This window comes from Cervus elaphus, chromosome 1 (assembly GCF_910594005.1).
Source record: "Cervus elaphus chromosome 1, mCerEla1.1, whole genome shotgun sequence".
NCBI classification, from domain to species: Eukaryota; Metazoa; Chordata; class Mammalia; order Artiodactyla; family Cervidae; genus Cervus; species Cervus elaphus.
Window position 1 is genome coordinate 57005726 of NC_057815.1, and position 23319 is coordinate 57029044.

The 23319-nt window shown below is 47.6% G+C and overlaps 1 protein-coding gene across 1 annotated transcript in view; it reads left to right on the plus strand.

Moving 5' to 3' along the window:
* TRIM66 (tripartite motif containing 66) overlaps positions 1–22863 on the plus strand; it is a 53642-nt gene extending 30779 nt beyond the window's left edge. Inside the window, 11 exon segments of the mRNA XM_043915117.1 lie at positions 11066–11381; positions 11448–11665; positions 11825–12017; positions 13429–13489; positions 13934–14108; positions 14427–14716; positions 15202–15328; positions 15645–15719; positions 16081–16233; positions 16644–16862; positions 17571–22863. Coding sequence (XP_043771052.1) covers positions 11066–11381; positions 11448–11665; positions 11825–12017; positions 13429–13489; positions 13934–14108; positions 14427–14716; positions 15202–15328; positions 15645–15719; positions 16081–16233; positions 16644–16862; positions 17571–17630 — 1887 coding nt within the window. The 3' untranslated portion in view covers positions 17631–22863.
* Positions 22864–23319: the final 456 nt, after the last annotated feature.

The window sequence follows — 23319 nt, forward strand, 5'->3', positions numbered from 1 at the left end:
CAAGACCCTGGGACCTGGCTGAGGACGTCTGGGCGGGGGGAGGAGTGTCCCTGTCCCATCCCTGGATGTTACACAGCCCTTACTCATGCCTTCTCTCCTAGTGAGTGAGCAAGGGCCTCCTCCACCCCATTGACACTCCCCCACACACTTAAATTGGGAGCATCCGGGCTTCATTTCGAGAGGAAGGGGAAAGGGAAGGAAAGCCAGTTTGTTGAACACCGACTCTGTACCTAGAATGGTGCTTGGTGCTCCACAGGGTGACTTCCCTTAATCTTCCCAATAGTTCTGTGAGGTGGGCAGCCCCATTTTATAGCTCAGGAAACTCAGATCCAGGGGCCTACAGGTAATAGATAAAAGGGGCTAAGGTTTATGTAAAATGAGGATCACAGCCTGAGCTTTTTCCTCTCTGCCATGAATGGCAATGGGGAAAGTGTTTCATGTGGTCCCACAATCCAGAGTTGGCTGACTTTAGAATTCAAATTAATGGAATTCTGTGGGTGAGTGGTCTACAGGGATGACCTGCAGAGGTGGCTGAGCATCTAAGGGCACTGGGATCTTTTGAAGATAAGCTAGTGAAGTTCCTCCTGTCTATCCACCTGTCTGCTTGGTGGACGGTTCATGGCAATAACCCAGAATCCTACAACTCCTGGTTGTCCTACTCTCACTCCTGTCTTTCATCTCCACCCTGGTCATCCTCCTAGCTAGGACCTCAGTGCTGTGCCGTGCCTTCCCACCAGCCCTCCATGTGTCCCTTGGCCCTGTTCCCCTTATCCTGTCCCTTTTCTGGTCTCATCCCCTCAACCCTCCTGGTACTTCCACTCAGCCTGGACTGGAAGCTCTGTCAGCTATTCTGTACCCTTCTAGCCTGCACTCTCAGCCCTGCAGCATCCCTTGGGCTCTACAGTCCCAGTTTCACTAGTTGTTCTTTGTACCTACCCCTCATCATATTTCTCCCAGCATCACCATTGCCATAGATCAGTCTACCTCAGTGATACCTGAGAAGAGAATTTTGAAAAGTAAGAAATAGCAAAATTGCAGTGTTACCTTAGAAATCCCTTGAAGTCTGGTACTAAAGGCCTTTAGTTTATACCTAGCCTGCCCTATCCTTTTGAAAATGGTTTGACCTAGAGGCCATAGAGATACTATAAATTGGTCCTGTGTGGCTCTTAGCAGTTTACATTTTTACACCTGAGATAGATAGCTATCTGTTCAACCATCCATCTATCCATCCATTTATTTATTCACTCAGTGATCAAAAAATATGTTAACCTCCTACTGTGTACCAAATATTTTTATAGGTGTCAGGAACACATTGGTGAATAAGTAGTCTCACTTTGTAGCTTACAGTCTAGTGGGGGAGAGAGTAAAACAAGCATCAAACAATGAAGTATGATAAAGTGCTGTGATAGTCAGTGGGGTGTAAATAAAGAGCACCAAACTCTTGGAGAAGACTTCCTAGAGAGCATGGTTTTAAGCTGAGATTTGTTTAAAAAATTAGGCTGGTGAAGGAGAGATGGAGGGGGAAGGCTGGAATAAATAGAGGGAATGGCTAGTAGGACAGTCCAGAAGTAAGAGAAAGCCTGCTACTTAGGGGGTTTCAGATAATTTGACTTGGTGGGAACATGAAATGAACTAGAGAATGGGAGTGATTGAAACCAGAGTAGTTAGAAAGCTTTGTGAATTATGCTCTGAAGTTGGGATTCAGTCTTGGGGGTTGCCAGGTGTGAATGAAGGATTACTAGCAAGGAGGATTACTAACATGGCTTGAATTAAAGTATAGAGAGATCACTTTAGTTATAGTAAGAGAGACCAAACTAGTACAGAGGAGAAATAGGAGATGACTGAAATCAGGTAATGATGGGAAAGAAGAGGCAGCAAGGACTTCAAGAGATCGGATCCTAGGAGATTTTTAGACTTGGAGTCTGATTGGTAGTGGGAAGTGGGGGAAAAGACACCCAAAGTGTATCTTGGCTCACTGAATTGCCATTCATCTGAGATGGGAGCATGGGAAGAAAAGTACATTTGAGGGGAGGAAAAAGTCAAGTTTTGAATTGGTGTTGGTCTCCTCTGGAGGCTAAGTTATAGGATGACTGGAAGACAGCTAGCTCTAGAGGGCAGTAGGGAGCATGGGGATTACCAGTGCCCAGCTGGTAGTGGAAGCCATGCTGAAAATGCTTCTGCTTATTTGATGAGTCTCAGTTCTGCTCTTCCAGCCAGGAGAGAGGAAAGGAGGCGAGCTACATGCAATCATGGAGTCTGTGCTACCTGGGCGAGTGGCCCACAGGGTGCTCAGAGCTTCGAGGGGAGGGGCTGCTTCGCTCCTGCATGGCTGCAGGGTGGCAGTGGGGTTAATGAAGATCCTAGGATATCTAACTTTTCATCTGGAGCTGCCTCTGGCTGTTAACGTGGATTCATGCAGAGGTGTGGAGGAGCAAATGGTCTGACATTTTGTAGGCTTCTGTAAGGTTTGTACTCCCAGAAAAAGGAACCACAAGGTTGCCATCCAGGGGAAACTGGTCCAGAGGAACCTTTGGGTCCACTTGACTGAGAGAGGTACTGGTTACACACAAAGCTCCTGAAATAAGGAAAGGGGCTTTCTTTTTGAGGAAATTCATTGTCTTGAATCTGGGATTGGGCAGGGTGAGGATATGAAGGTCAAGGTTACCCAACAACATTCTGAGCATCTTATCATTGATTTATAATGCTTTGTATAGCATTTTCTACTTTTTTTCCCATAGATTTTTGTATGTATTTTTCTATTTTATCTCTTTGTTTATCCTAGCACTACTATGAGGAAGCCACTTTCTTATTCCCCTTTGAAAGATGTGGAAACTGAGACACAGAGAGATTAAGTGACCACCTAAAAGTTAAACAGCCAACTATTGGCAAGGTTAGGCCCAGAGCACAGTTCCTGCCTCAGCCCTGGGTTCAATGACTAGGTTAAATTGCTTCTCTCTGTGCACTGCAGTGGGAGAAGTAGGACTCCATGTGGCCTCTCACTGCTGGATTTTACTATCTTTATACTGTCTGAAGTAGCCTGAGGCCTTGCTGGGGAGAAGTCTTAGGACCCATCCTTATTGGGTCTTGGCCGTCTTTATCTGGTAACGGCACTTAGCCCCCAGCCTACTCCTCGGTCTGTACTGGCTGGCAAGTGCCAGGGGAAGTCAGAAGTCTATCTGAGTCCTCAGATGAGAGGAAACTGTGGCGGCGGGCACAGCTCCGTGTGTTCCACAGAGACCTACTCCTGCTTGGAGCTGCTTCGTGTCACTGCAAGGAGCACTTTTGTTCAGCTCAGCAGCTGTGCACACGTACCTAGGAGATGGTACTAAATGAACTGACGGTGAAAACAGCTTGCTGCAAATGAGATGTGAAAGTTCTAGAATGGGTTTTCTAGTGACTTGAGCTCTGCAGTCTCTGGAGCATCTTACCCCACCACCTTCCGTGCCTCCAGCAGAATGTTTTTGTATGAACTTGGACATTTGTTTGTCAGCTGCTGTTGCCTAAGTTTTCTAATCTTGGTTCAGCCACTTTGAAAAAAGATGATGAAGAAAGACAACTTTACAACAGAACCCCTTTAAATACCAAGTGAAACTAGAAGACATTTCGATGGCTTTGTTTCATACTTCTGAACTAGTCCACTGTGGAAAAATACACACACTCCTTTCATCATCCCTCATGGAATCAAGGCTGTAGGCATTACAGAGAGCTCTAGCTGAACCCCAGTTCACCTGCAAGAGGGACCTCTCTTCTGCTCATAGTGGGGCCCCAGATCTTCAGAGGACTTTGAGGCCACTGAGTTACTGCTTACGGCTTCAATGGAGTCTGGGATATATTGTCAGCAAATGATGCAGAAATATTTGACATTTCTGTGGTTCAGATTATTAAGAGTGATGCAGAAGAGTGGAGGATCATGAACCTGATGAATAGCATTTATGCCTTTATCAAAGCGTTTTGATGCTTGGGCTCTTGATTTGATTCTTAAAACTCAGTGAGATTTACATTCACCTGTAGAGGAGGAAATTCAAGCCCAGAGATGGAAAATGATTTGCTTAAATGCATATTCTGAACCTTGACATAAGTGAGGAAAAACTAGGCACCCTGCCTTCACAGTCTCCAAATACATGGCTATGGACCAGATCATGGGTTCTCATCCATGTCTTTTCCAAAAGTAACTGTCTTTTCCTTGAAGCCTGGCACTGACAGCTTTTGCTCAGAATTCTTCCAGGGTAAGGCTTTCCTATGGCCCAGTCTGTGACCCGGTTAGCAGTGCAGAATTGTACAGAGATGTGCACACTGTCCTACATAGGAATCGAGCCAAACACTCCCCAGGTCTGGCTTCCTGAATTTTATACTCTTTAGGAAGCCTAGCTCCTTCCTTCTAGCCTGATTTCATTCACAGACCAAACCTAAGATCTTTGTCTAGGTCTCCTGGTCCATGAGAAAATAGGTTCTTGCTCCTAGACCTTTAAATTTCCTTAACAAACCCAGCCCAAGAAAAATACCTCTGGCCCAGTTCTTCCACGTCTCCAAAATTTGTGTTTTAAAGGTTCCACTCATTCTAGCCTTCACTTCAGATTCACTGGACTCCACTTTTTCCTTCTGCCTCAGACCCTGATCCTCTTTGTTTTGTTTTGTTTTTTTCCCCCATCTTCTTGGATCATCAGGGGACTGGGTACTCTCAGTTCTCTTCTCTTCACCAGCCATGATGGTTTTCCCATTTGACTCCCATTGGTTAGCGGATATCAACATAGTTACATCTGTAGCAACAACCTTACTTCATAAAAGAATTTTTCATTGAGCTGGCGGGACACTTACTATCAGCAAGAGCAACTTTCCTAGTAAAAATCAACTTGTGAAACCACTGGCAGCAAAAGTTAGTTCCCCACTCAGCTATCTGATTCAGTTGTGTCAAGATCTACTGCTGTTAAACCAGTCTACTTAATCTGAAGCTGTTGAAACACTCAAATATCCAAAGATTTAGTTCACAAATCTATTTACATGCGTCCTTGTCTCCTTATCTATTTCCTTCAGCTAAAGTGAAGGCCTTCAATGTGTTTCCAAAAGACAACTCACAAGTCATTGGTCTCTTCTCCTACTGTACCTATACATGGTGGTCAGTCTTTGACAAGTTTAACTCCTAAAATCAAAACCTGAAACCAGAAGTAAGCAGGCAAAGCTTCAGAACAGCAACAAGAATAGTTGCCACAAACCTCACATATTATATTCTGTATGAGACTACAAGCCTAATTTAGTCAACTTGATCTAGTAAGCTTAGTTATATGGTTTTCTTTGGAAATTTTTAGTTTTTAAAATATTATATTTAGTTTTTTCTATATTATAGCAGTAAGCAGAGTAGAAGCAGGGAGTCAGGACTTCTATAATGGCAGCTAACAACAGGAGAGAAGACAAGAAACTTCACCTGGAAAAGTGCCATGATGTGATGTCATTCACGGAAAGGACTAGCTAAATCCTACTACGTTCTTAGAAGTTCCCTAAAGCACCGATGAACACTACAGAATACCCCAGCAACAGAGGTTCATCAGAATTATTTTATGTCACTAAGAAATGGCCTATTCGGCCTCAGGTACTCTGTTTAGTAAGATAGAGTAGTGTGCAAAGCATTTTAGAAGTACTATCCTTCAAAATAATATTTTAAAGTCAATTGCATTTTGTTATTGAAAGAGGTATGTTTCAGATATCTGGCAGATTGATTTCTGTGAAACACCACTCTATCTGTGCTGCTTTATCCCAAGCAATATTATCTTGCTGTACGAACTTGAAATTTATATTAAACTCAGGGTATGTGCACCAGGTGTCTGTTTATTGACTTCTCAATCACGTCGCACTAGAGCACTAACTTTCTACCTAATGGCACAAAATCAAGACCAGCCAGCAGGTTTCTAAGGCTAGACCCAGTCTTGGATTCTTTTATGAGCTTGGAAAATTTGGGTACTTACTCTGTGTCTCAATTTCCCTTCCTGTTAAAATGAAAGAACAATGTCTTCTCTGGATTTTGACAGCATCTTGTGGCAATCATTAGAATGGCAATGTAGGCACTCCAGGTCTTCAGAAAAAGAAATTGAATTCAGCCAAAAAAGAAATTGAACTCCAGAAAAAGATCTAGGTGGTGAGAAAGGGGAGAGGAAAGGCAGCAGGTAACAGAGCACAGATGAACAGGTCAGATGGGTAAAGGACTACAAAGGTGACCAGGAGAAGAGGTTGAAATTTCATACAATTTAGATAGGTCACAGGTCAGGCAGGTTGCAAACAGAGATAAAAAGATTAAGAGAAAAGGAGAGCAAAGGGACAGGGACATATAATTTGGGAGGAGACCAAATTAGGGGCAAGTAAGGAGATGCTAGGTCATGGAGGTAAGAGAGAGCGCCCTTCATATGTCAGAAATGACCTGAGCTGATTCTCAGAGGTTTTTTGTTTTTGTATTTTTGACTTTTCTCCTTGAACTAGAAAATAGCTTATTTTTACTTGCAAACCTCAAAATACATATGCTCACTGATGAAGTCTGAGGTTTTATATGCGAAGATGAATTCAAGGTGTCAGTTAATCTGGGAGGTGTCAGTGATTGCCCTGCACAGACGTTCCAGCTGGCCATACACTTTGATCTTCTCTCATTTGACCTCTGAACAATCCTAGGTGCTAGAGAGGGCAGATAGCACCTTCTCCACTGACATAGAAGCTTCTCCTGTGTGTGAGACACCAAATGTCGGACAACTTGGCCATACTCACAAGCCCTTCTCCAGTTATAGCACGTTCCTGAGAAGACCTTTCCTTCCTTACAGGCCCCAGCGACTCAGCCTGCTTTCCTGGCCCTGAAAGTTGGCCCTTCCCTTTCCCCTACTTACCTTGTAGCAGGGTAGGATAGAGGATCTCAACTCCCCTCTTTCTTTCTGTACATGACATAAGGACCTTATGTGTTAATATTTTGTATTCATTCCAGAGAGCCAAATGAAGTATCAAAAATAAGTAACACACAGGATAGGTTCCAGAAATGCCACTGTATTTGCATAGCCTATAGAACAGGATTGAGGCCAACTTTCACAACGCACTTTCTCTGAGTCTCTTCTTATAATTTCCCCATATACATTTCCCAGGTCCTTGTTACTGTTACCAGAGCTTCATACCACTCCTGATAGCCTTGGCCTTTTTGAGATTGGTTATAGAAATGAACAGGAAAGAGATCAGTCTAGTGTTCAGTATCAGGACAAGTTACTAACCTCATGCTGTCTGTTAGGTGTTGTGGGAGCAAGTCCAGCAGGCCCAGCTCAAAATAAACCGCAAGAGAGTTTCCACAATTCTTCCATGGCTCAAGCTGCATGCCCTCTCTCCTTTATCATTATGTTAACTCACATTTCATGGTATGTAATAAGGAGAATTGATATCCTACAAATGTGATCTCTACTCTTAATCTGAAAGGTTTTGTCTTTGGGAATTTAATCTCATGTATATCTTGTGACGTACAGCCCCTGACCATCTGGTACCTGGAATGGTTCCAGATTGGTTTTGGTGCTTTTGAGGCTTGGCACCAAGGATTTCACTAAGAGTTATCTGTGTCATTGGTAGATGAGATGATTGCATTAAATATACATGTCAAATAGGGAGACGGTCAAAGTATCCAGCTCAGAGGATTAGACAATCGTGTATAAAAGGAAATACAATGATTGTTGGATATTCTTACCCAAAGATAAGAAAATACAGAATATCAGAAAGTTGTATGAGTGCATAACCAGGACAACAAGGGGACACCAAGGGATGCAGGCCTGGGTATGTTTGAGATAGCCCTTGGCCTCTGGCCTCAGTCCCTTAAGCTGGGCTCTATACCTAGTTTATCTCATTTTGTTTGAGCATTCCCCCCATCCCTCTTCCTCCTCACCTTTCTGATCTTGGGACTTAGACTATATAGCAAATTGAAGCCTTTTTATTGAAGACCATTGAACTATGAAGAAACATGTTAAAAGTAAACTTTTCTATAGAGAAACAAAGGGTATTTAGCTCATCTGCTTTTAAAACTGAAAATTAAGAATAGGAATTATAAGCTTTACTAAAGCAGTTAAATAAGTAATAAGGAAAAAGGGTTGGGGGAGAAGAAAAGAGAAAAGAAAATCAAGAGAGACAAAGGGCAGGTGGTAGAAAGACGAAGAGATGGAAGAACAGAATGTGGGAGAGATCAGGGAACAGGGTGAGCAGTGAGAAGGGCAGAGGCAGGCAGGCCAGAAAGAAGAGTGTGGCTTTGGTGCCAGAGAGCTGGATTCTAAAGCCATAAAAATCCTATGACAAATATCATACCAGTGAATAGTGAAAGGATCCCCCTGAGATTAGGAATGTAAGATGGCTACTGTCACTACTTCTATTCAGCTTCCTACTGGAGGTCTTAACTAGTGGAGTAAGGCAAGAGAAGCAAATGTAAGTGAAGGGAGAAAATAAAACTCACTAGTCACAGGCAACATGATTTGTATGCACAGAAGATCTCAATGTGACTTTAGTAAGATCTCTGGGTACAAGTTCAATATATAAACAGCAATTGTATTTCTATATATGAATACAAATAGAAATTGAGGTTTATAAAATTATGTTTTCAATTACATAAAAAACCTCAGATGCCTCTCTGAGCTTCATTGTTCTCAATTATAAAATTAGGGCCACAACAATAACAACATTAACAGTAATAGTAACAGCAGCAGCTAGCGTTTGCTGAGTACCCACTGCCAGACGTTGCTCTAGATGTTTACATGGATTATTTCTTGTAAACTTCACAACCCTTTAATGTTTGCTGTGAGAGTTAAATGAGGAAATATATGTAAAACACTTAGCAAGTTGCATTGTATATAATAAATTCTCAATAAATTTTAGCTACATAAAAATGGGCATTGTTTTAGAGAAACTCAGACTTAGTTGTTAGAACTAAGCTTCTATTCATTGGGCATGCAATTTGTAGAATTAAACAGTCATGCATTATTGTTTTAAAAAAAATTGTGACTAGCCCATTAATTCATTTGTTCATCCAGGCACTGTTCTTGGGTCTAGGAAAACACTGAACAAGCAAAACAGACAAAATCCGTACTCTAATGGGGTGGGGCTTCCCAGGTGGTGCAGTTGGTAAAGAATCCACCTGTCTGCCAATGCAGGAGACACAAGAGTTGAGGGTTCCATCCCTGGGTCAGGAAGATTCTCTGGAGGAGGAAATGACAACCCACTCCAGTATTCTTGCCTGGAAAATTCCATGGTCAGAGGAGCCTGGAGGGCTACAGTGCATGGGATCACAGAGTCAGACACAACTGAGTGACTGCACACACGCATAGTCTAATGGAGTTTACAGTTTGGTAGGGGACATATATATTAAACAGTATCATAGATTGTGCTATGAGACTGAAGTACAGGAGTTATGAGAATGTAAAAGAGGGGAGTGAAGATTCACAGGTGAGCTGAATTCAGAAAGTAAGTGGAACAGGGGCAGGGTTAGGAGAATGTTCCAGAGGAAGCAATCTGTCTGAAGTGGGTAAGGGAGAGGATATCATGATTCTGGACCTAAAAAATTGTCTGAGCCCACTGGAGCTCAAAGAATAGGAGAGGGCCACTATATGAACTCTGGCTGCAGAGATGGACAGAGAACAGAGCATCAAGGCCTTGGGAACTTTGTTAGGGATTTTCACAGTGGGGAGCAGTATGGTTTTATGCAGAGCACGGATGTGGTCAGATTTGTGCTGTCAAAGTATTTCTTCACTGCAGAGGCTATTATTGTAGTCTGGGAAAATATGAAGTGTAACCCGGGCTCAGGCCCCAGCAGCAGAGAGGAAGAGTGGGAATAGTTGAGAGGTGTTCAAGTGGTGGAGTTGATGAGGTTTGGTGTTAGCTTGGGTGAGGGAGGCGGGGTGCCCACTGATGCCTCCCTCCTAGGATCCGACTCAAAGAACTGGGTGACTAGGGTGACATTCACTGAGGTGAGGACAGTCTTTGTTGATTAGCTTTACTAATATAGTATGGAAACTTGAGAGGGTATTTGAAGTATTTCTTTTCCTATGGAAATTTGAATGTCTTACTCAGGGAAAAGAATGATAGGTTTAAGATACTGACTTGGAAGCTTTGAGATATTTACTCCTTGTTTCCTCTTTGATTTTCAAAAGGTGTCAAATGGTTGTTTTTTGTCTTAAAAAAGGCTTGGCTATCAAACAGAAATTACTGAAGGTTGCATTTAGAACCAATCTTCCCACCAGTTGCCCTCCGTCTGTTTCTCCAACCTGAAAAACTGCAATGGGTTCTGTGTAGTAATCTGTATGTCTTTCTTCTGCCTACTTCACCAAGTGGTTAGAACTGAGCAAAGAATTATGGGGGTTGAAATGTTATCGCCATACCCATTAATTGTCCAAGTTGCCCATATTAAGATTTAGCTGCTCTGATGTTCTCTGCCTCTGGTTTAGAACAGCTTTGGCAGGTGTAGTAGGGCTAGAAAAGACCTTCACATCTCTTGGTCAGAGTCTTCAGTCTAATGCTGATGGTGCTGGAGTTGATCTGAACAAGCCTGTGAGAAGACTCTGGGGTTGACGTTCCACAGGACTGACTGGGGCTCCCCAAGCCTTGGCATTATCTCAGAGAATGTCTGCGGTAGATCAGGGTTTGAGCCTTCTGAACTTCCTCCCATTCTTATGTAGCAGAAAGTATCCTGTAGGACTCCCAGAAGGGAGGGAAGGCCACTAGATGGGGGTGAGGGATGTGGCTGATAATGTGTGTGTGTAAGTTTGTACCACCCTCAGGTCAAGGGGTAGGCTGTCTCTCTCCCTCTCTCTGTCAGTCTGTGTCTCACACACACACACACACACGTGCGCATGCATACCAGTGTCCTCAGCTGTGCCCACCTCTCTGGGTCATAGCCCAGCAACCTCCATGGTGTAGGGGAATGGGAACAGGACTTCATGGTCTGTCTGAGTTCCCTGCAGCTACTAGACTCTGAGGCAGAGTGAAATCTGAGCATCGGATTCTTACGGGCTTCCTCCCTCCTTTCCTTCCCACCATTCCTACCTAACAGCTGGACTCTCCCCTGTCTTTGCTCCTGTAGCATTCCACTTCTCTGAGCATCATGGGCTTTTCCAACACACTGGAGATGGAGCTGTCATCTACCAGGCTGGCAAGGACCCTTGAGCCACAGATACAGAGCAAGAGCAGCCTGACAGCTGCCCCACCCCAAGTGATGCCCCAAGTGGTACCAAGCCTGTTGAGTGGCCCCCCACCAACCATGTCCAGCCTAGCGAGTGGTCAAAACCAGGCTGTGACCAGCCTGACAGCCAGTCACCTGCCGGCCATGCCCAGCCTTGTGCGTGGCCCACCCCAGTCCATGCCCAGCCTAATGAGTGATCCCTCCCCGGCCATCACAAGCCTGGCAAGTGATCACTGTCAGGCTGGACCCAGCCTGATGTCTGGTCCCACCCACACTGTGCCAGGCCTGGCAAGTGATCACTGTCAGGCTGGACCCAGCCTGATGTCTGGCCCCACCCACACTGTGCCAGGCCTGGCAACCTGTCCTCTGCAAAGTGTGCTGCCAGCTTCTGATGTGCCGCTGGAGACTGGGTCTGGCTGCAATCCTGGTTCTGGCCGAACTGCAGGGGGCCTGTGCCCTGGCGATGGAGCTGACCCCTCCCTGGGGAATTCCTTGTGTAAGGTAGGTCTTGGGGAAATGCCATTTAACTTCATCTGCTTAACTCTGGGGAAAAGAGTGGCCCCTGAGGCCTCATTCTGGCCTTAGCTTAACAGCTCTGTGACCAGCGACAGGGAAAATGTCTGATTTCTTTGATTCTTGTTGGCCTTTCACTTTTGAAAGATGGAAAGTGAGGATTCTACCCGCTTCACTGACTCTCTGGGACAAGGCCCTACAGCCTCTGGTCTGGATGCTTCCAAGGACTTGTCTATCCCCTCAGACCTGGAGGAGCCAATTAACCTCTCTGTGAAAAAACCCACACTGGTGCCAGTGGTCAGCACATCTGTGGCCCTGCAGCAGTACCAGAGCCCAAAAGGTGAGACTCGGCAGCCTGCATTTCGTGCTGCCCACACGCTTGAGCAGGTGGGCCCAGCACTGCAGGTGAAACAGAGGTCAGCAGAGCAGAGACTGAGGGAACAGTGTCTTTCTCTCAACAGAAAGTAACCTCACCTCTCTGTCCAGAATTGACCTTTTGATGCCTGTTCTGTTTCCCTCACCGTGGCCAGGAATTAACCTCCTTGTAAAATTCCCCAGGCAGAAATTTGGGGATCTGGGTTATCGGTAGGGGGAAGCAGGAAGAGCACCACCCCAGAAGGGCTAGGCTTGGCAAAACTTCTTAGGGACAAGAGCACGTCTGACTCTGGGTTAGCTGACCCGCTCTGTCTCTTTATATTTGAATGTGTGCAAAATACCTAACTTTTCTGACTTAGTTTTTCCCCCTGTATATGGAGCTAATCATAGCTACTTCATAGGCTTCTGGGAAAAATACCTACAGTGAAATCATTTGATGACTTATTCTGTAGTACAAGAATTTGCCTTGCACCTGGCCTTGATGTGGATTTTTGCCTCACAGTAAAGGGAATTTGGACTGGTTGGACTTGACTCTGATTCTCTTTTCAGCTCCCCACACCCATTCTCAAATGGGGCTAGGCCAAGGCACCTTTCTTCCAGGGAAGGTGAGGGCTGGTTGGGAAGTTAGATAGCAACTACCTAGTGAGCGCTAGGGGCCTTCTTAGTTCAGTGTATGATGCATGTGTAGTTTGTAACAATCAGTCTGTTACCTATGTATTTAATAGATGAAGAAATTTTTCTCCTTGTCCCCTCACATTGGCTCTTCCTAACTGCACAATAATGCAACCCTGAATTTTAATCAATTAAATATTTCGAACCCTGTTTGTCAATGGAAGCATTGGCCAGTGCCTGGTGCTGAGTGGGCCCCCAGTACATGCTAGTGTCCTCCTCTCTCCCCACTGCCCCCTGCCCATCTGTACAGACTGCACTTCTCAGGGGAGGGCTCCCGGGAGCCTCTTGCCCTCGGAAGGTGAGCTGGATTCTCAGGCTGTGCTGAAATCCCAGCACTTGGCTGATAAGGAAGGGGCTGCACAGAATGATTCCTGAGAGCAGGTGACACCAGTATATACATGGGGAATAAGTGACTTCTGAGCTCATTTTGAAGCTGAGACGCTGACTCCTCAGCACCTAACCCAACACTCACTCCTGGGTAGCCTCTGAGTGTTAACCTGTGTTATCTTTGAAAAAGAAAGTAGCCTTCTTCCCCACTCGGGAAGTGAGCCGAGTAGTATTGTCACCATGATGAGTGATTACAGTGTGAGTAAGGAGGGTATGACAGGCATGTGACCACAGTATGAATAGCGGATAAGAGTAGAAGGTGTGGGTGACAGGGTGTGTTATCATAAATGTATGCATGAATTTGTCTTTTGTCTTAGAGTATGAGAGTTTTGAACAAGGAGCCCTCGGGCTGAACACAGAAGAGAACCAGAGTATCAGGTAACAGACCCTTGGCCCAATATCCCTCTCCCACCATCCAACTTCATGTCCTGGGAGACTGGCACAGGAAGTGAGCATCCTTGATGTCTTAATCTGGAGCTTGCCTGCCTCTGTCTTCTTCTTCAGCCCTCAGACCCTGGAGTGGGTGTGTGGTTGTGTGTCTGGGATGGTTGTGGGAGATTGTCCTGGCTCCAGTGCTGTGAGGCAGGCACTCTGGATGCAGTTCCCCTCTACAGGGGTCCCCCTTTGATCAGAGGGCTCCCACGGGCTGATGGGACCTGACTAGGCAGAGCTGGTGGTGGGCTGGAAGAGGGGCCTGTGGAGGGTTGGACTGAGGAGTTCCTGAGCAGCAGTTCAGTTGTGAGATCATGGATGAGCTTGACTTAGCAGTCGGGCCAGAGGAATGTGGCTGTCCGAGACCCAGGGATGTGGTTCTTGCCCTAGACCCTTCAGTAATGAGCCCAAGATTCCCTACGTGCGCCTGGAGCGGCTCAAGATCTGTGCTGCCTCCTCGGGCGAGATGCCGGTGTTCAAGCTGAAGCCACAGAAGAATGATCAGGATGGGAGCTTCCTGCTGATCATTGAATGTGGTTCTGAGTCCTCCAGCATGTCCATTAAGGTACCACTTTTCTCTGCCTTCTCCTTGAAACTTGGCCCAGTCCAGGAGCCTCTCTTTCCTCTCTGCTCCTGGCAGAATCTTGGCCCCAGCCTTGTTCCGAGTCTCTGAGAGGGGCTGCTGCTCGGCCACACCTTGTCCCCTGCTGCCTGGGGTCTGTGAGGGGCACGCTAGGACTGAGCTGTCCTGGTGTTCCTGGGGCTGGCTGGTTTGGGGTCCTGAAATAAGTTGGTGCCCAGGCACCAACTTGTCATCTTTCCTCTCCCTCTCTCAATAACGTGGTGCCTCGCTCTGACCGCTCAGACTCACTTCTTCCCCAAGGTCAGCCAGGACCACCTGCCTGATGCCATCCAGTCCCCAAATCTAGGGGGAAGAAAGGTCACTGTCACATCCCTGGCTGGGCAGCAGCCCCCAGAGGTGGAGAGTGCATCTCCTGAAGAACACAGGCTCATTCCTCGAACCCCTGGAGCCAAGAAGGGGCCCCCAGTACCCATAGAGAATGAGGACTTCTGTGCTGTCTGCCTCAACGGGGGGGAGCTGCTGTGCTGTGACCGCTGCCCCAAAGTGTACCACCTTTCCTGCCACTTGCCAGCCCTGCTCAGCTTCCCAGGGTGAGTCATGCCACCCAGGCCCTGACCTGGATGGCACAGTGATCTTCCAAGGGAGGTTATTCCAGGCCAGCCCACAGGGCTCTCTCGGGGGGGACTTCCTCCCCTCCCTGGCCTGCATAAACTGCAGGTCTGTGACTTAGTGGCTCTCTCTGTGCTCCTTCTGCACACAGACAGGCGGCTGCTTCCCTTTCTCCTCTGTTCCCAGCTTCCTCCTCTGTTGCCAGCTTCCTCTTGTGCAGATTTATCCCTTGACGTCTCTCCCAGCCCCTTGCTGACTCCTGTTTTTCTGGATTCACTGATCCTGAGTTAACTGAATTTTTTTTCAAGACTGTTGCTAGGAAGCCATTCTCTGTAGGGCGAGGCTGGGGACTTGGTTTCTCGTGGCGCCCCCCCCCCCCCGCCGCCAGGCCTGTCTGGGGGTAGAGGAGCAGGGAGGGGCTGTGGACGTGTGCGGGGGGCCTCACGTGGCCTCCTTGCCTCTGCAGGGGAGACTGGGTATGCACGTTGTGCCGCAGCCTGACCCAGCCCGAGATGGAGTACGATTGCGAGAACGCCCGCTTCAGCCAGCCTGGAGTGCGGGCCCCTCCTGGCCTGAACATATATGACCAGAAGGTAGGGAGGGGTCTCTGGGAACGAGGTTCCCACCTGGGGTGGCCTGCCTGTGCCTATGGGGGCTGAGACTTTTCTGAGGGGATGAGAAGCCTCTCTGGTACCTCTCTTTTGGGCTATGCCTAGACTTTGGCCCATGGGGGTTTGCTATGATTTTCCTTCTGCCAGCTGTTTTCCTCTGGCCTGGGAGGCTGAACTGTGCCCTGGTATGGCCGGCGGTTCATACCTGTGGGCCAAAGCCATCAGGGTCACTATGTTTAATTCTCACTGAGGTGGGGCCAGGGCAGACTGACGCGGCTGCCCATTCTGGTTTCCGCAGAAGTGTGAGAAGCTGGTACTGTCCTTGTGCTGCAACAGCCTCAGCCTGCCCTTCCATGAACCTGTCAGCCCGCTGGTAAGGAAGGACTTGCTGGTTCTGCAGAAGGCCTGGGCCTGGAGCGGATTGAGGTGGGGCCCAGGGTAGGCTCGGAGCGTGCCTGCTGGAAGTAGGAGTAATTTGTGCATGATTTAGGGACCTGGCGGCCTGGCCACCACAGTCCCCCACAACTGCTGCTGCGTCAGACCTGCTTGACATGTACACTACTCCTCCTTTCCCTTTCTCTTTTCCCTCCACACGTTGCTTCCTGCTGCCTTTCTCTTCTTTGTGTTCTTTTACTTCTACTCCGACTCATTCTCTATCTCTTCTTCCATCTTATCCTTACTTTTCTCCTCCACTTCTCTCTTCCTATTTGCTTCCCCTCTTCTCCTCCCCCAAGGCCCGACATTACTACCAGATTATTAAGAGGCCCATGGACCTGTCGATCATCCGGAGGAAGCTGCAAAAGAAGGACCCAGCTCACTACACCACCCCGGAGGAGGTGGTATCAGACGTCCGCCTCATGTTCTGGAACTGTGCTAAGTTCAATTATGTACGTCTTCCCTGTTTTCCCTCTCTTCTATTTCCAGTGACCCCCAGGATTGTCATGGCTGGATAGGGGTGTCTGGTTTGGGCCTGGGCTGCTATGAGGACCTGGGAGCAGACCTTCGGGGGCCTACTGTAGTGTGTATAAACTCTCTCCCACATTTGGGCCTCAGCATGAACTCAGGAGAAAGATGGGAGTTGTTAGTGACTCGCTATCTGTGGGTAACTGTCAGGGTCACTTCTGCTTGGAGAGCTGATGATACTGAACTGATTATCCTGCGTCCTGAGAAAATGTAGAGTTTGAGGCACCCAGGAGACCCAGCAAGGCTTTGTGCTCTTTGTACAGCTCTTGAGGGGCCTGGAAGGGATGTGCTGGTGGATCAGGGCCAGATCATCACTGCTCTCCTCCCCCTTCAGCCCGACTCTGAGGTTGCAGAGGCAGGCCGCTGCCTGGAAGTGTTCTTTGAGGGCTGGTTGAAGGAGATCTACCCCGAGAAACGGTTCGCTCAGCCACAGCAGGAGGACTCAGACTCTGAGGAGGTGTCTAGTGAGAGCGGGTATTCCACTCCCCAGGGCTTTCCGTGGCCCCACTACATGCAGGAGGGCATCCAGCCCAAGAGGCGGCGGCGACATATGGTAAGAAGCTGCTGCCAGCTGGCAGGCAGGTGGGTGAGTGGGTGATTGGGCAGGTGGAGGGCACCCATGCAGCAGGTACAGGGTAACCTGAAGTGAGGCTTTTCAGCTCAGGTGGCACAAGAGAGCAGGGACAAGGAGCCCTCACTTCCCACCCCTCAGCCTAAGTGGAAGGCAAAGCAGTGTGGGGCTCTTCAGCTCCAGTGACCCCTGAGGCTCAGAACTCAGAGAGATGGATGTACCTGCCTGGGTCACCCCGAAAATTTGCAGCAGGACCAGGTCTCCTGACTCCTGCTGGTTATTCCACACTGTGATGCCCTGGTCTCAATCCTGATCTCCACTTGGGTTGGGACAAAGGGAGAGTCTTCTTAGCCCCTTGGTGTAGAGAAGGAGGGAGAGGTGTTGCTTGCAGGAAAGAGATCTCCTCTGACCTTTGGTTTGGTCTCACTCGTGCAGACCTGAAACATCAGTTCCATGCTGTTTCATTCCACTGACATGTACTGCCTGCCCACCGTGTGCCAGGGTCCCACCAGCCACTCCCGTTGCCTGTGACACTTGGCACGCAGTGCTTGGTGGCTTCAGTGAGCTTTGAAGTTGCATCCTTGGGGTGGAATAGAACACTTTGGCCCTGGGGAATCCCAGTCTGGACTTTTCACACTAATGAACCCTACATTTGGGCATTCTGATTCTAAATTTTTTTTTTTCTTTCAGGAGAATGAAAGAGCAAAACGAGTGTCGTTCCGCCTGGCCAACAGCATCTCCCAGGTGTGAGGGCTGGAAGGAGACCAAGCACTCTGGCAGCTGGTACCCCCTCCTGTCGACCCCTCCTCCCCACCTTTCAGCGCATTCTCCTTGGATCGTGGACGTGAGATGCTTCTTGTCGAGCCTGTACTGCCCTTCTTTGCCTTTTGCATCGTACAGCATTTATTTGGGAGCCATAGTGCATCCACTACAGAGAAGATTTCAGTAATAAACAGCAAAGAGGGGGTGTTCCCTGTGAGCAGAACAGTCAGATGTGTAGGGTCCACTTGACAAGACCACGCCTGGTCAGGCTCAGGAGGACCATCCTTCCTTGGTGAATTCTCCCTGCTGACGAAGGCAGACATTTCTCACCTTGCAGTGTGCAGGGCTCAGGAGCAGCGTATGTATCTGAATTCCTCCTGGGCCCAGAAGAGGGTAAAAGGAGGGAGAGAGGTTCTGGTGTAGCTACCGCAGGCCTGTGATCCTTGGCCTAGCACAGCCAAAGACTGTCACTGTTTGCCTTTGTTTGGCCTGCTTGGACAGAGGCACCTGCCCTGGGTGTGGTAATGAGGTTTCTAGAGGCCACAGGTCTCAACTGGTGCCTATTCTCGGGTTCTCACGGTTTTCAGGGTATTTGTTCTTCACGTCCCCTCTCCTGATGCTGATGCAGATGGCCACTGTGGAGCTCTGGATAGTGTGGCATTCTTGACGGGGCTGGGGGGCCGTGCAGAGACCACTTAGGTCTTCAGGCTCGGATCTTACTTAACAGGCTTAAGAAGATTTTAACTTCAGAGCGTGCCCTCTATGCCACCTCCTTGGATTGAGAGCTCTTCTTTGGTGTCAGAACTGGCTTCTTAGAAGTGATTATTGGTGGTCACCCCTTCATTATGCCCATTCACAGGTCCAGACCCTGAGTTCTGCTTGGGAGAACTGTGAGGAAGCTGCTATCTGCTTCACATACAGAGATTCTGGGCCAAGGAGAATGACCCACAACCAGCTCCCTCTGCTGGGTCTCTCCTCCGGCTTAGAGATCCTAGCTCTCAACTCCTCCACTTCATAGAGCCAAAGATCAGAAGTGAGTCCTCTGACTCGCCTGCCCTCAGGCTGTCCATAGCCGAGAAAAAGTCAAGACTCTGTTGATAGCCCCCCACCCTCTTTTGTTTGTTGGAGGTTGGAGAAGGTCAGAGGGACTGGCAGGAGCCAGCCCTAAGCATTCATGGAAGTTCTGTCAGGGATATAAAACTGATAGAAGCCTCTTCAGTGTCCTTTGGTGACCCTGAAGCAACTTTAGAACTTTATTTCTCCAGGAATTCAAAGAGAAGTGTTCTGGGGGCCACAGGAGCAGAGCTCCAGGCTACATCTCAGTTAGATGGTCATGGTCCATGCAAGGAGTTTGGGAGGAAAAGGCATACACAGATGCTGGGGGTCAGGCCACCTCATTGGCAAGGGCTTGGTTGGGAAGGAACCTGTTGCTGATGTTGGCTTGGCCTGGAGACAGCTCTCCCTGGTCCTGTCATGGCTTAGCTAATTTCAAGGGAGCTGCAGGTCATGGCTTTATTTTTGCCAAGAGATACAGTTTAAGGAAATTCTTGTCTTTAGGGCCCTTGTTAATGGGGACATTTTGATCAGAGAAAACATTTCTTCTCTCCTTGTGAGTGGATGGAACTGCTCATTTCCTTTCCACCCAGTCTGAGAGAGCATCTTCACTTCAAAGCAGACTATGCCCACTGACTTACCATTCTCTCACCAGCACATGCCAAGCTCTCCTAAGCAGATGGGCTTCCGTAATCATGTTTTCTAGTTTGGGGTAACTAAGTCTTGAATACTCCAGTAGCCAGGCAATCTTTGGGTGTAACCATCTGCTCTTTGGAGCTCATATGACTTTATGGTTTGGGCTCTGGCCATTTCCCTTTCAATTTTTGAATCTTTTTCTCTATTTAGTTGGCTTGGAAAGGTTCTCTCTGTAATTATCTCATTAATTCCTCCTCTTGGTCATTTTTCCTTTGTGTGGGTCACCTTCTCACCTTCTCTGGATCACCTTCACGGTGCTTTGTGTTGGGCAGCTGGGTGAGGGCTGTGACAGTCTCAAACCTGATTGACGTCTTTCCCCAAGACCAGTTGGAAACCACAAATACGAAGCAGAAATACTTAGTTAAGTGCTTGGCTTCCCTTGTATCAGTGTTGTTCCCACTTGTAGCCTGCTGGGCCAGGGGACCTTAGTGATGTGGTAGAGAGTCACATGCTCCCTTCCCACTGCTGAGAACCCTGCATGCCAAGAAGCTCCCTTTAGGCACCTGAGCAGGGAGGGTGGGAGGTATGGTGTCCTTTCTTCCAAGAGTGTGTGGCCCCCCATTCCTACGCTGGTTACCCCACAGCACTGCCCTCTCCTGGCTTCTCCTGTGTACTTAACACCAGTGTTGTAAGTCATAGTTTTGTTTTGTTTTTGCATGCAGAAAACAACATGGTGTTTTAGAAATTAAACAAAAGGCTACTGGCTGAGTGACTGACTTTAATGGCTCTTTGTTAACATTTGAGCTAATCCCATTTTTGACTTATTCCTATAATAGTCCCATTTTGGAATCAGTTAAGTCCTTTGGTCATTGACAAAGTCATGAAGTGAAAATGCAATGAGTTCTGGCTTCTTAAGGTACAGAATGCAGTCCTAGAAGAGAAATTGGGTTTCTTGGATATGCTGAGAAACAGAAGAATGGGCTGGTTTCAGCTGATGCAAAGGAGATTGTAGTGCTCTCTTCTGGAACCTAGGTGGGTTGACTCTGCCTAACTTCCAGCAGTTGCCAACTATACATCTTGCCTGTTTGTGTAAGTGGCAGCCACCAGATCCTCTGTAGGCTCTGTAGGTCTTCACAGAGAACCCTGCCATCAACCCTGGTGCACTCTGGCTCCTTGTACCCAATTCTGGCAACAGGTCTTTGCCTTGCTCCTAAGACATAGACCCCTCCCTATATGTTCCTGGGCTCTGCTCTGCTTTCTCTTTCACTCCATGGTGTCACCTACAATCTTCTCTTCTGAACTCCTTAACTGAGACTCTGCCCTTTCTGGATTAACATCCCCTGTGCTTCCTCTTCTCCCATTCTTCCACTGCTATTAATTAAATTGCCTGCTCCTTCAACCCATTTCCAAGACCTTAGCTCTCTGTTCTCCCAATCCTTCAGTCTTCTCCTGGACTTCCTCCTCTCCTGAGCCTAAATCCATGTCCTGTGATACGCTGATGCTTTTTTCAGCATCCTGAACTTCCTCATCCTCTCCAACTTCTGCTGGAACTATCAACCATCCTCCATTTTCTGCATCAGCCTGTGTTTAGCTGTGTTTAGCATCAGCCCTCTTTCTGGGCTCCTAAGCATGACAGATTCAGAGCTGAGAGCCTCAGTTGGGCTCTCAGTATTGATTGGTGTATCTTTGACTTGTTATTACTCTGCTTTCCATGCGTGCCCTTTATCGTTTCTCTCAGCAAATGACTGGCCTCATTGCCTACTTCACAGAAGAGAGACCCTAAAACAAGACTTTTACTGTTCACATGCTCCTCTCCCCTCCCATCCCTCTGTGTAGCCGTCCTTAGCTCCCTACCAGTTATTCCTGTTTGGTGCTCTACTTCTTGAATCCTGCTCTGCATCTTCCAAGACTTTGCTCCATCGCTTATCTCACTGCTCCCATTTTCCAGGGTCTTCAGCCACACTCTCCACTGGTTACCTCCACATAGATAACAAACAAACTAAGGTCTCCCCAAGATTAAAATAAAATTTCTTAGAGTCTGTTACACTTACCTTTTCCCCTTGTCAGCCAAGTTTCTCTTAACAAAATATTTTTTATTGATTCTTCCTAGTCACTCTTTCATCCTCTATATAGTTTTTCACAAAAGTCACCAGTGACTGCCCGGTTGCCAAATCAAGTGAATACCTTTCAGTCCTCAACTGTCGTGAACTCCCTACAGCATTTCACATCATCTACCACTTCCTCTTTGAAAAACCCTCTTTACTTGGCTTTGGTGACACCGTAGCTGTCTGGATTATCCTCTTTACCTCTCAGCCACACAGGCTGAGCCTTCCTTGAGATACGGACAGGGAGCGCCATCGGTAGCATCCCGTGGTCTCCCCTCTTCAGGAGCCAGATGGGCAGGAGGAAGCATGGCTGCTCCTTCCCCTACCCTTCGTGTCTGCCTTTTTTCTTTGACTTCATTTCTTCTCCTGGACTCAGTTCTCCTCATGCCAAGTGTGTGTATGAGCTCTGCTGGGAGGACAGCATCTGTGATTGATTCTGTCTCTCCCAGCACAGGCACAGATTTTAGCCAGATTTTAGTGTGCTAAGAGGCCCTATATAAATCAGGCCAGAAATGTGGATTAGGTCTTACCAAGAAGAAATTTGGTAAACTGGATTACCCAGTGGGTGGGCAGCTCATCACCAGGATCCTCACACCATTTACAGCCTGCCTTAGCCGGTAAGGAGCATGGGATCATGGTAAGCATGTTTCCATGCATGGGTCAGTGCTCTAGCCAGGAGGAGGATCCCATCTGGAGTGGGTATCTGCCACTGATAACATTCTGTTGGAGGGAAATCAGGAAGTTCTGTGATTCATCACTTGCTTGGGGTTCAACTAGGGTCAGCCTGGCCCCTTGAGCCAGGTCGTCCCCGTCTGTATTGATCACCACCACCTGCTTGCTCCCGTTGTTTCTCGAGCTGGAGGCAGATGCTGGTTATTTTCTTGGAGGCAAGAAGGTATGACAGGAAGATGTATTATTTGAGATGCTAGATACCTAAGTTTTGACTCTGCCAATTATGAACTGTGTGACCTTGGGTACAGTTTCCCCATCTATAGAGTCGTTGGGAGGAGGTGGGGAGGGAGATATGAAAACAGTGATCTCTCAGAGGCTCTCCAGCTCTCAAGATGGTAATGGTGATTCTAATTCTAAAGCTCAGGCCACACAGGGAACAAGAGAACACTGCAGTAGGACGTGGCTAGGGAGTCTTGACCAAGCCAGGGCAAAGGGCCTCACAGGCCAGACTGAGCTGCCTTGAGGAAAGTCTTCAGTAGCTGGTGCTGCTTCTGGAGCCATCTGCTCATTCCTCAAGCTGCACCCCTCTGTTGGCTGTGTAGGGTAAGTTCCTGCTAGGCCTCTTCTAGAAGTGGCCATCGGATCCAAGGTGGTTGGGGGCATGAGGGAGGAACATTATAAGGGGAAGTGTCACTGATCTTAATAGAACCTACACATTCAAGAACAAATTAAAAAAAGAGCACTTTTCTTTACCAGTAATTGTGTCCTGGAGTGTTTTTTCAGTGGAGATGGTTGAACCGACTTCATGGTCTTCTCACCCCCAGACTCCACCATCCTTAAGACACAAGGTGGGGAAGAGCAGACTGGGGAGCTTTCTCACGAGGAAAGAACTCCACTCTCTGCTTCTTACTATGTGAACACAGTCTGTTCTTTGAAATAGAGGCAGCAAGTCTGAGGCGAGGTCTGTGGAAAAAGTGCCCACCACTTCTAGACACTGAACTCTTCAGGAATATCCTTTATATAGTGACATTCCCGTTACCTAACCTGAGTGTTCCTCTCTACCCAGTGGTTTCCAGTCATCGTGTGGGGCAAGGACATTGTAGTGAATATTTGTCATTCATTCTGACTAAATGGAATCTGAACCTCTTTCCTATTTTGGGGGAATTCCCCTCCCCAGGAGTCTTGGGAGGCAGAGCTCACTTCTCACTATT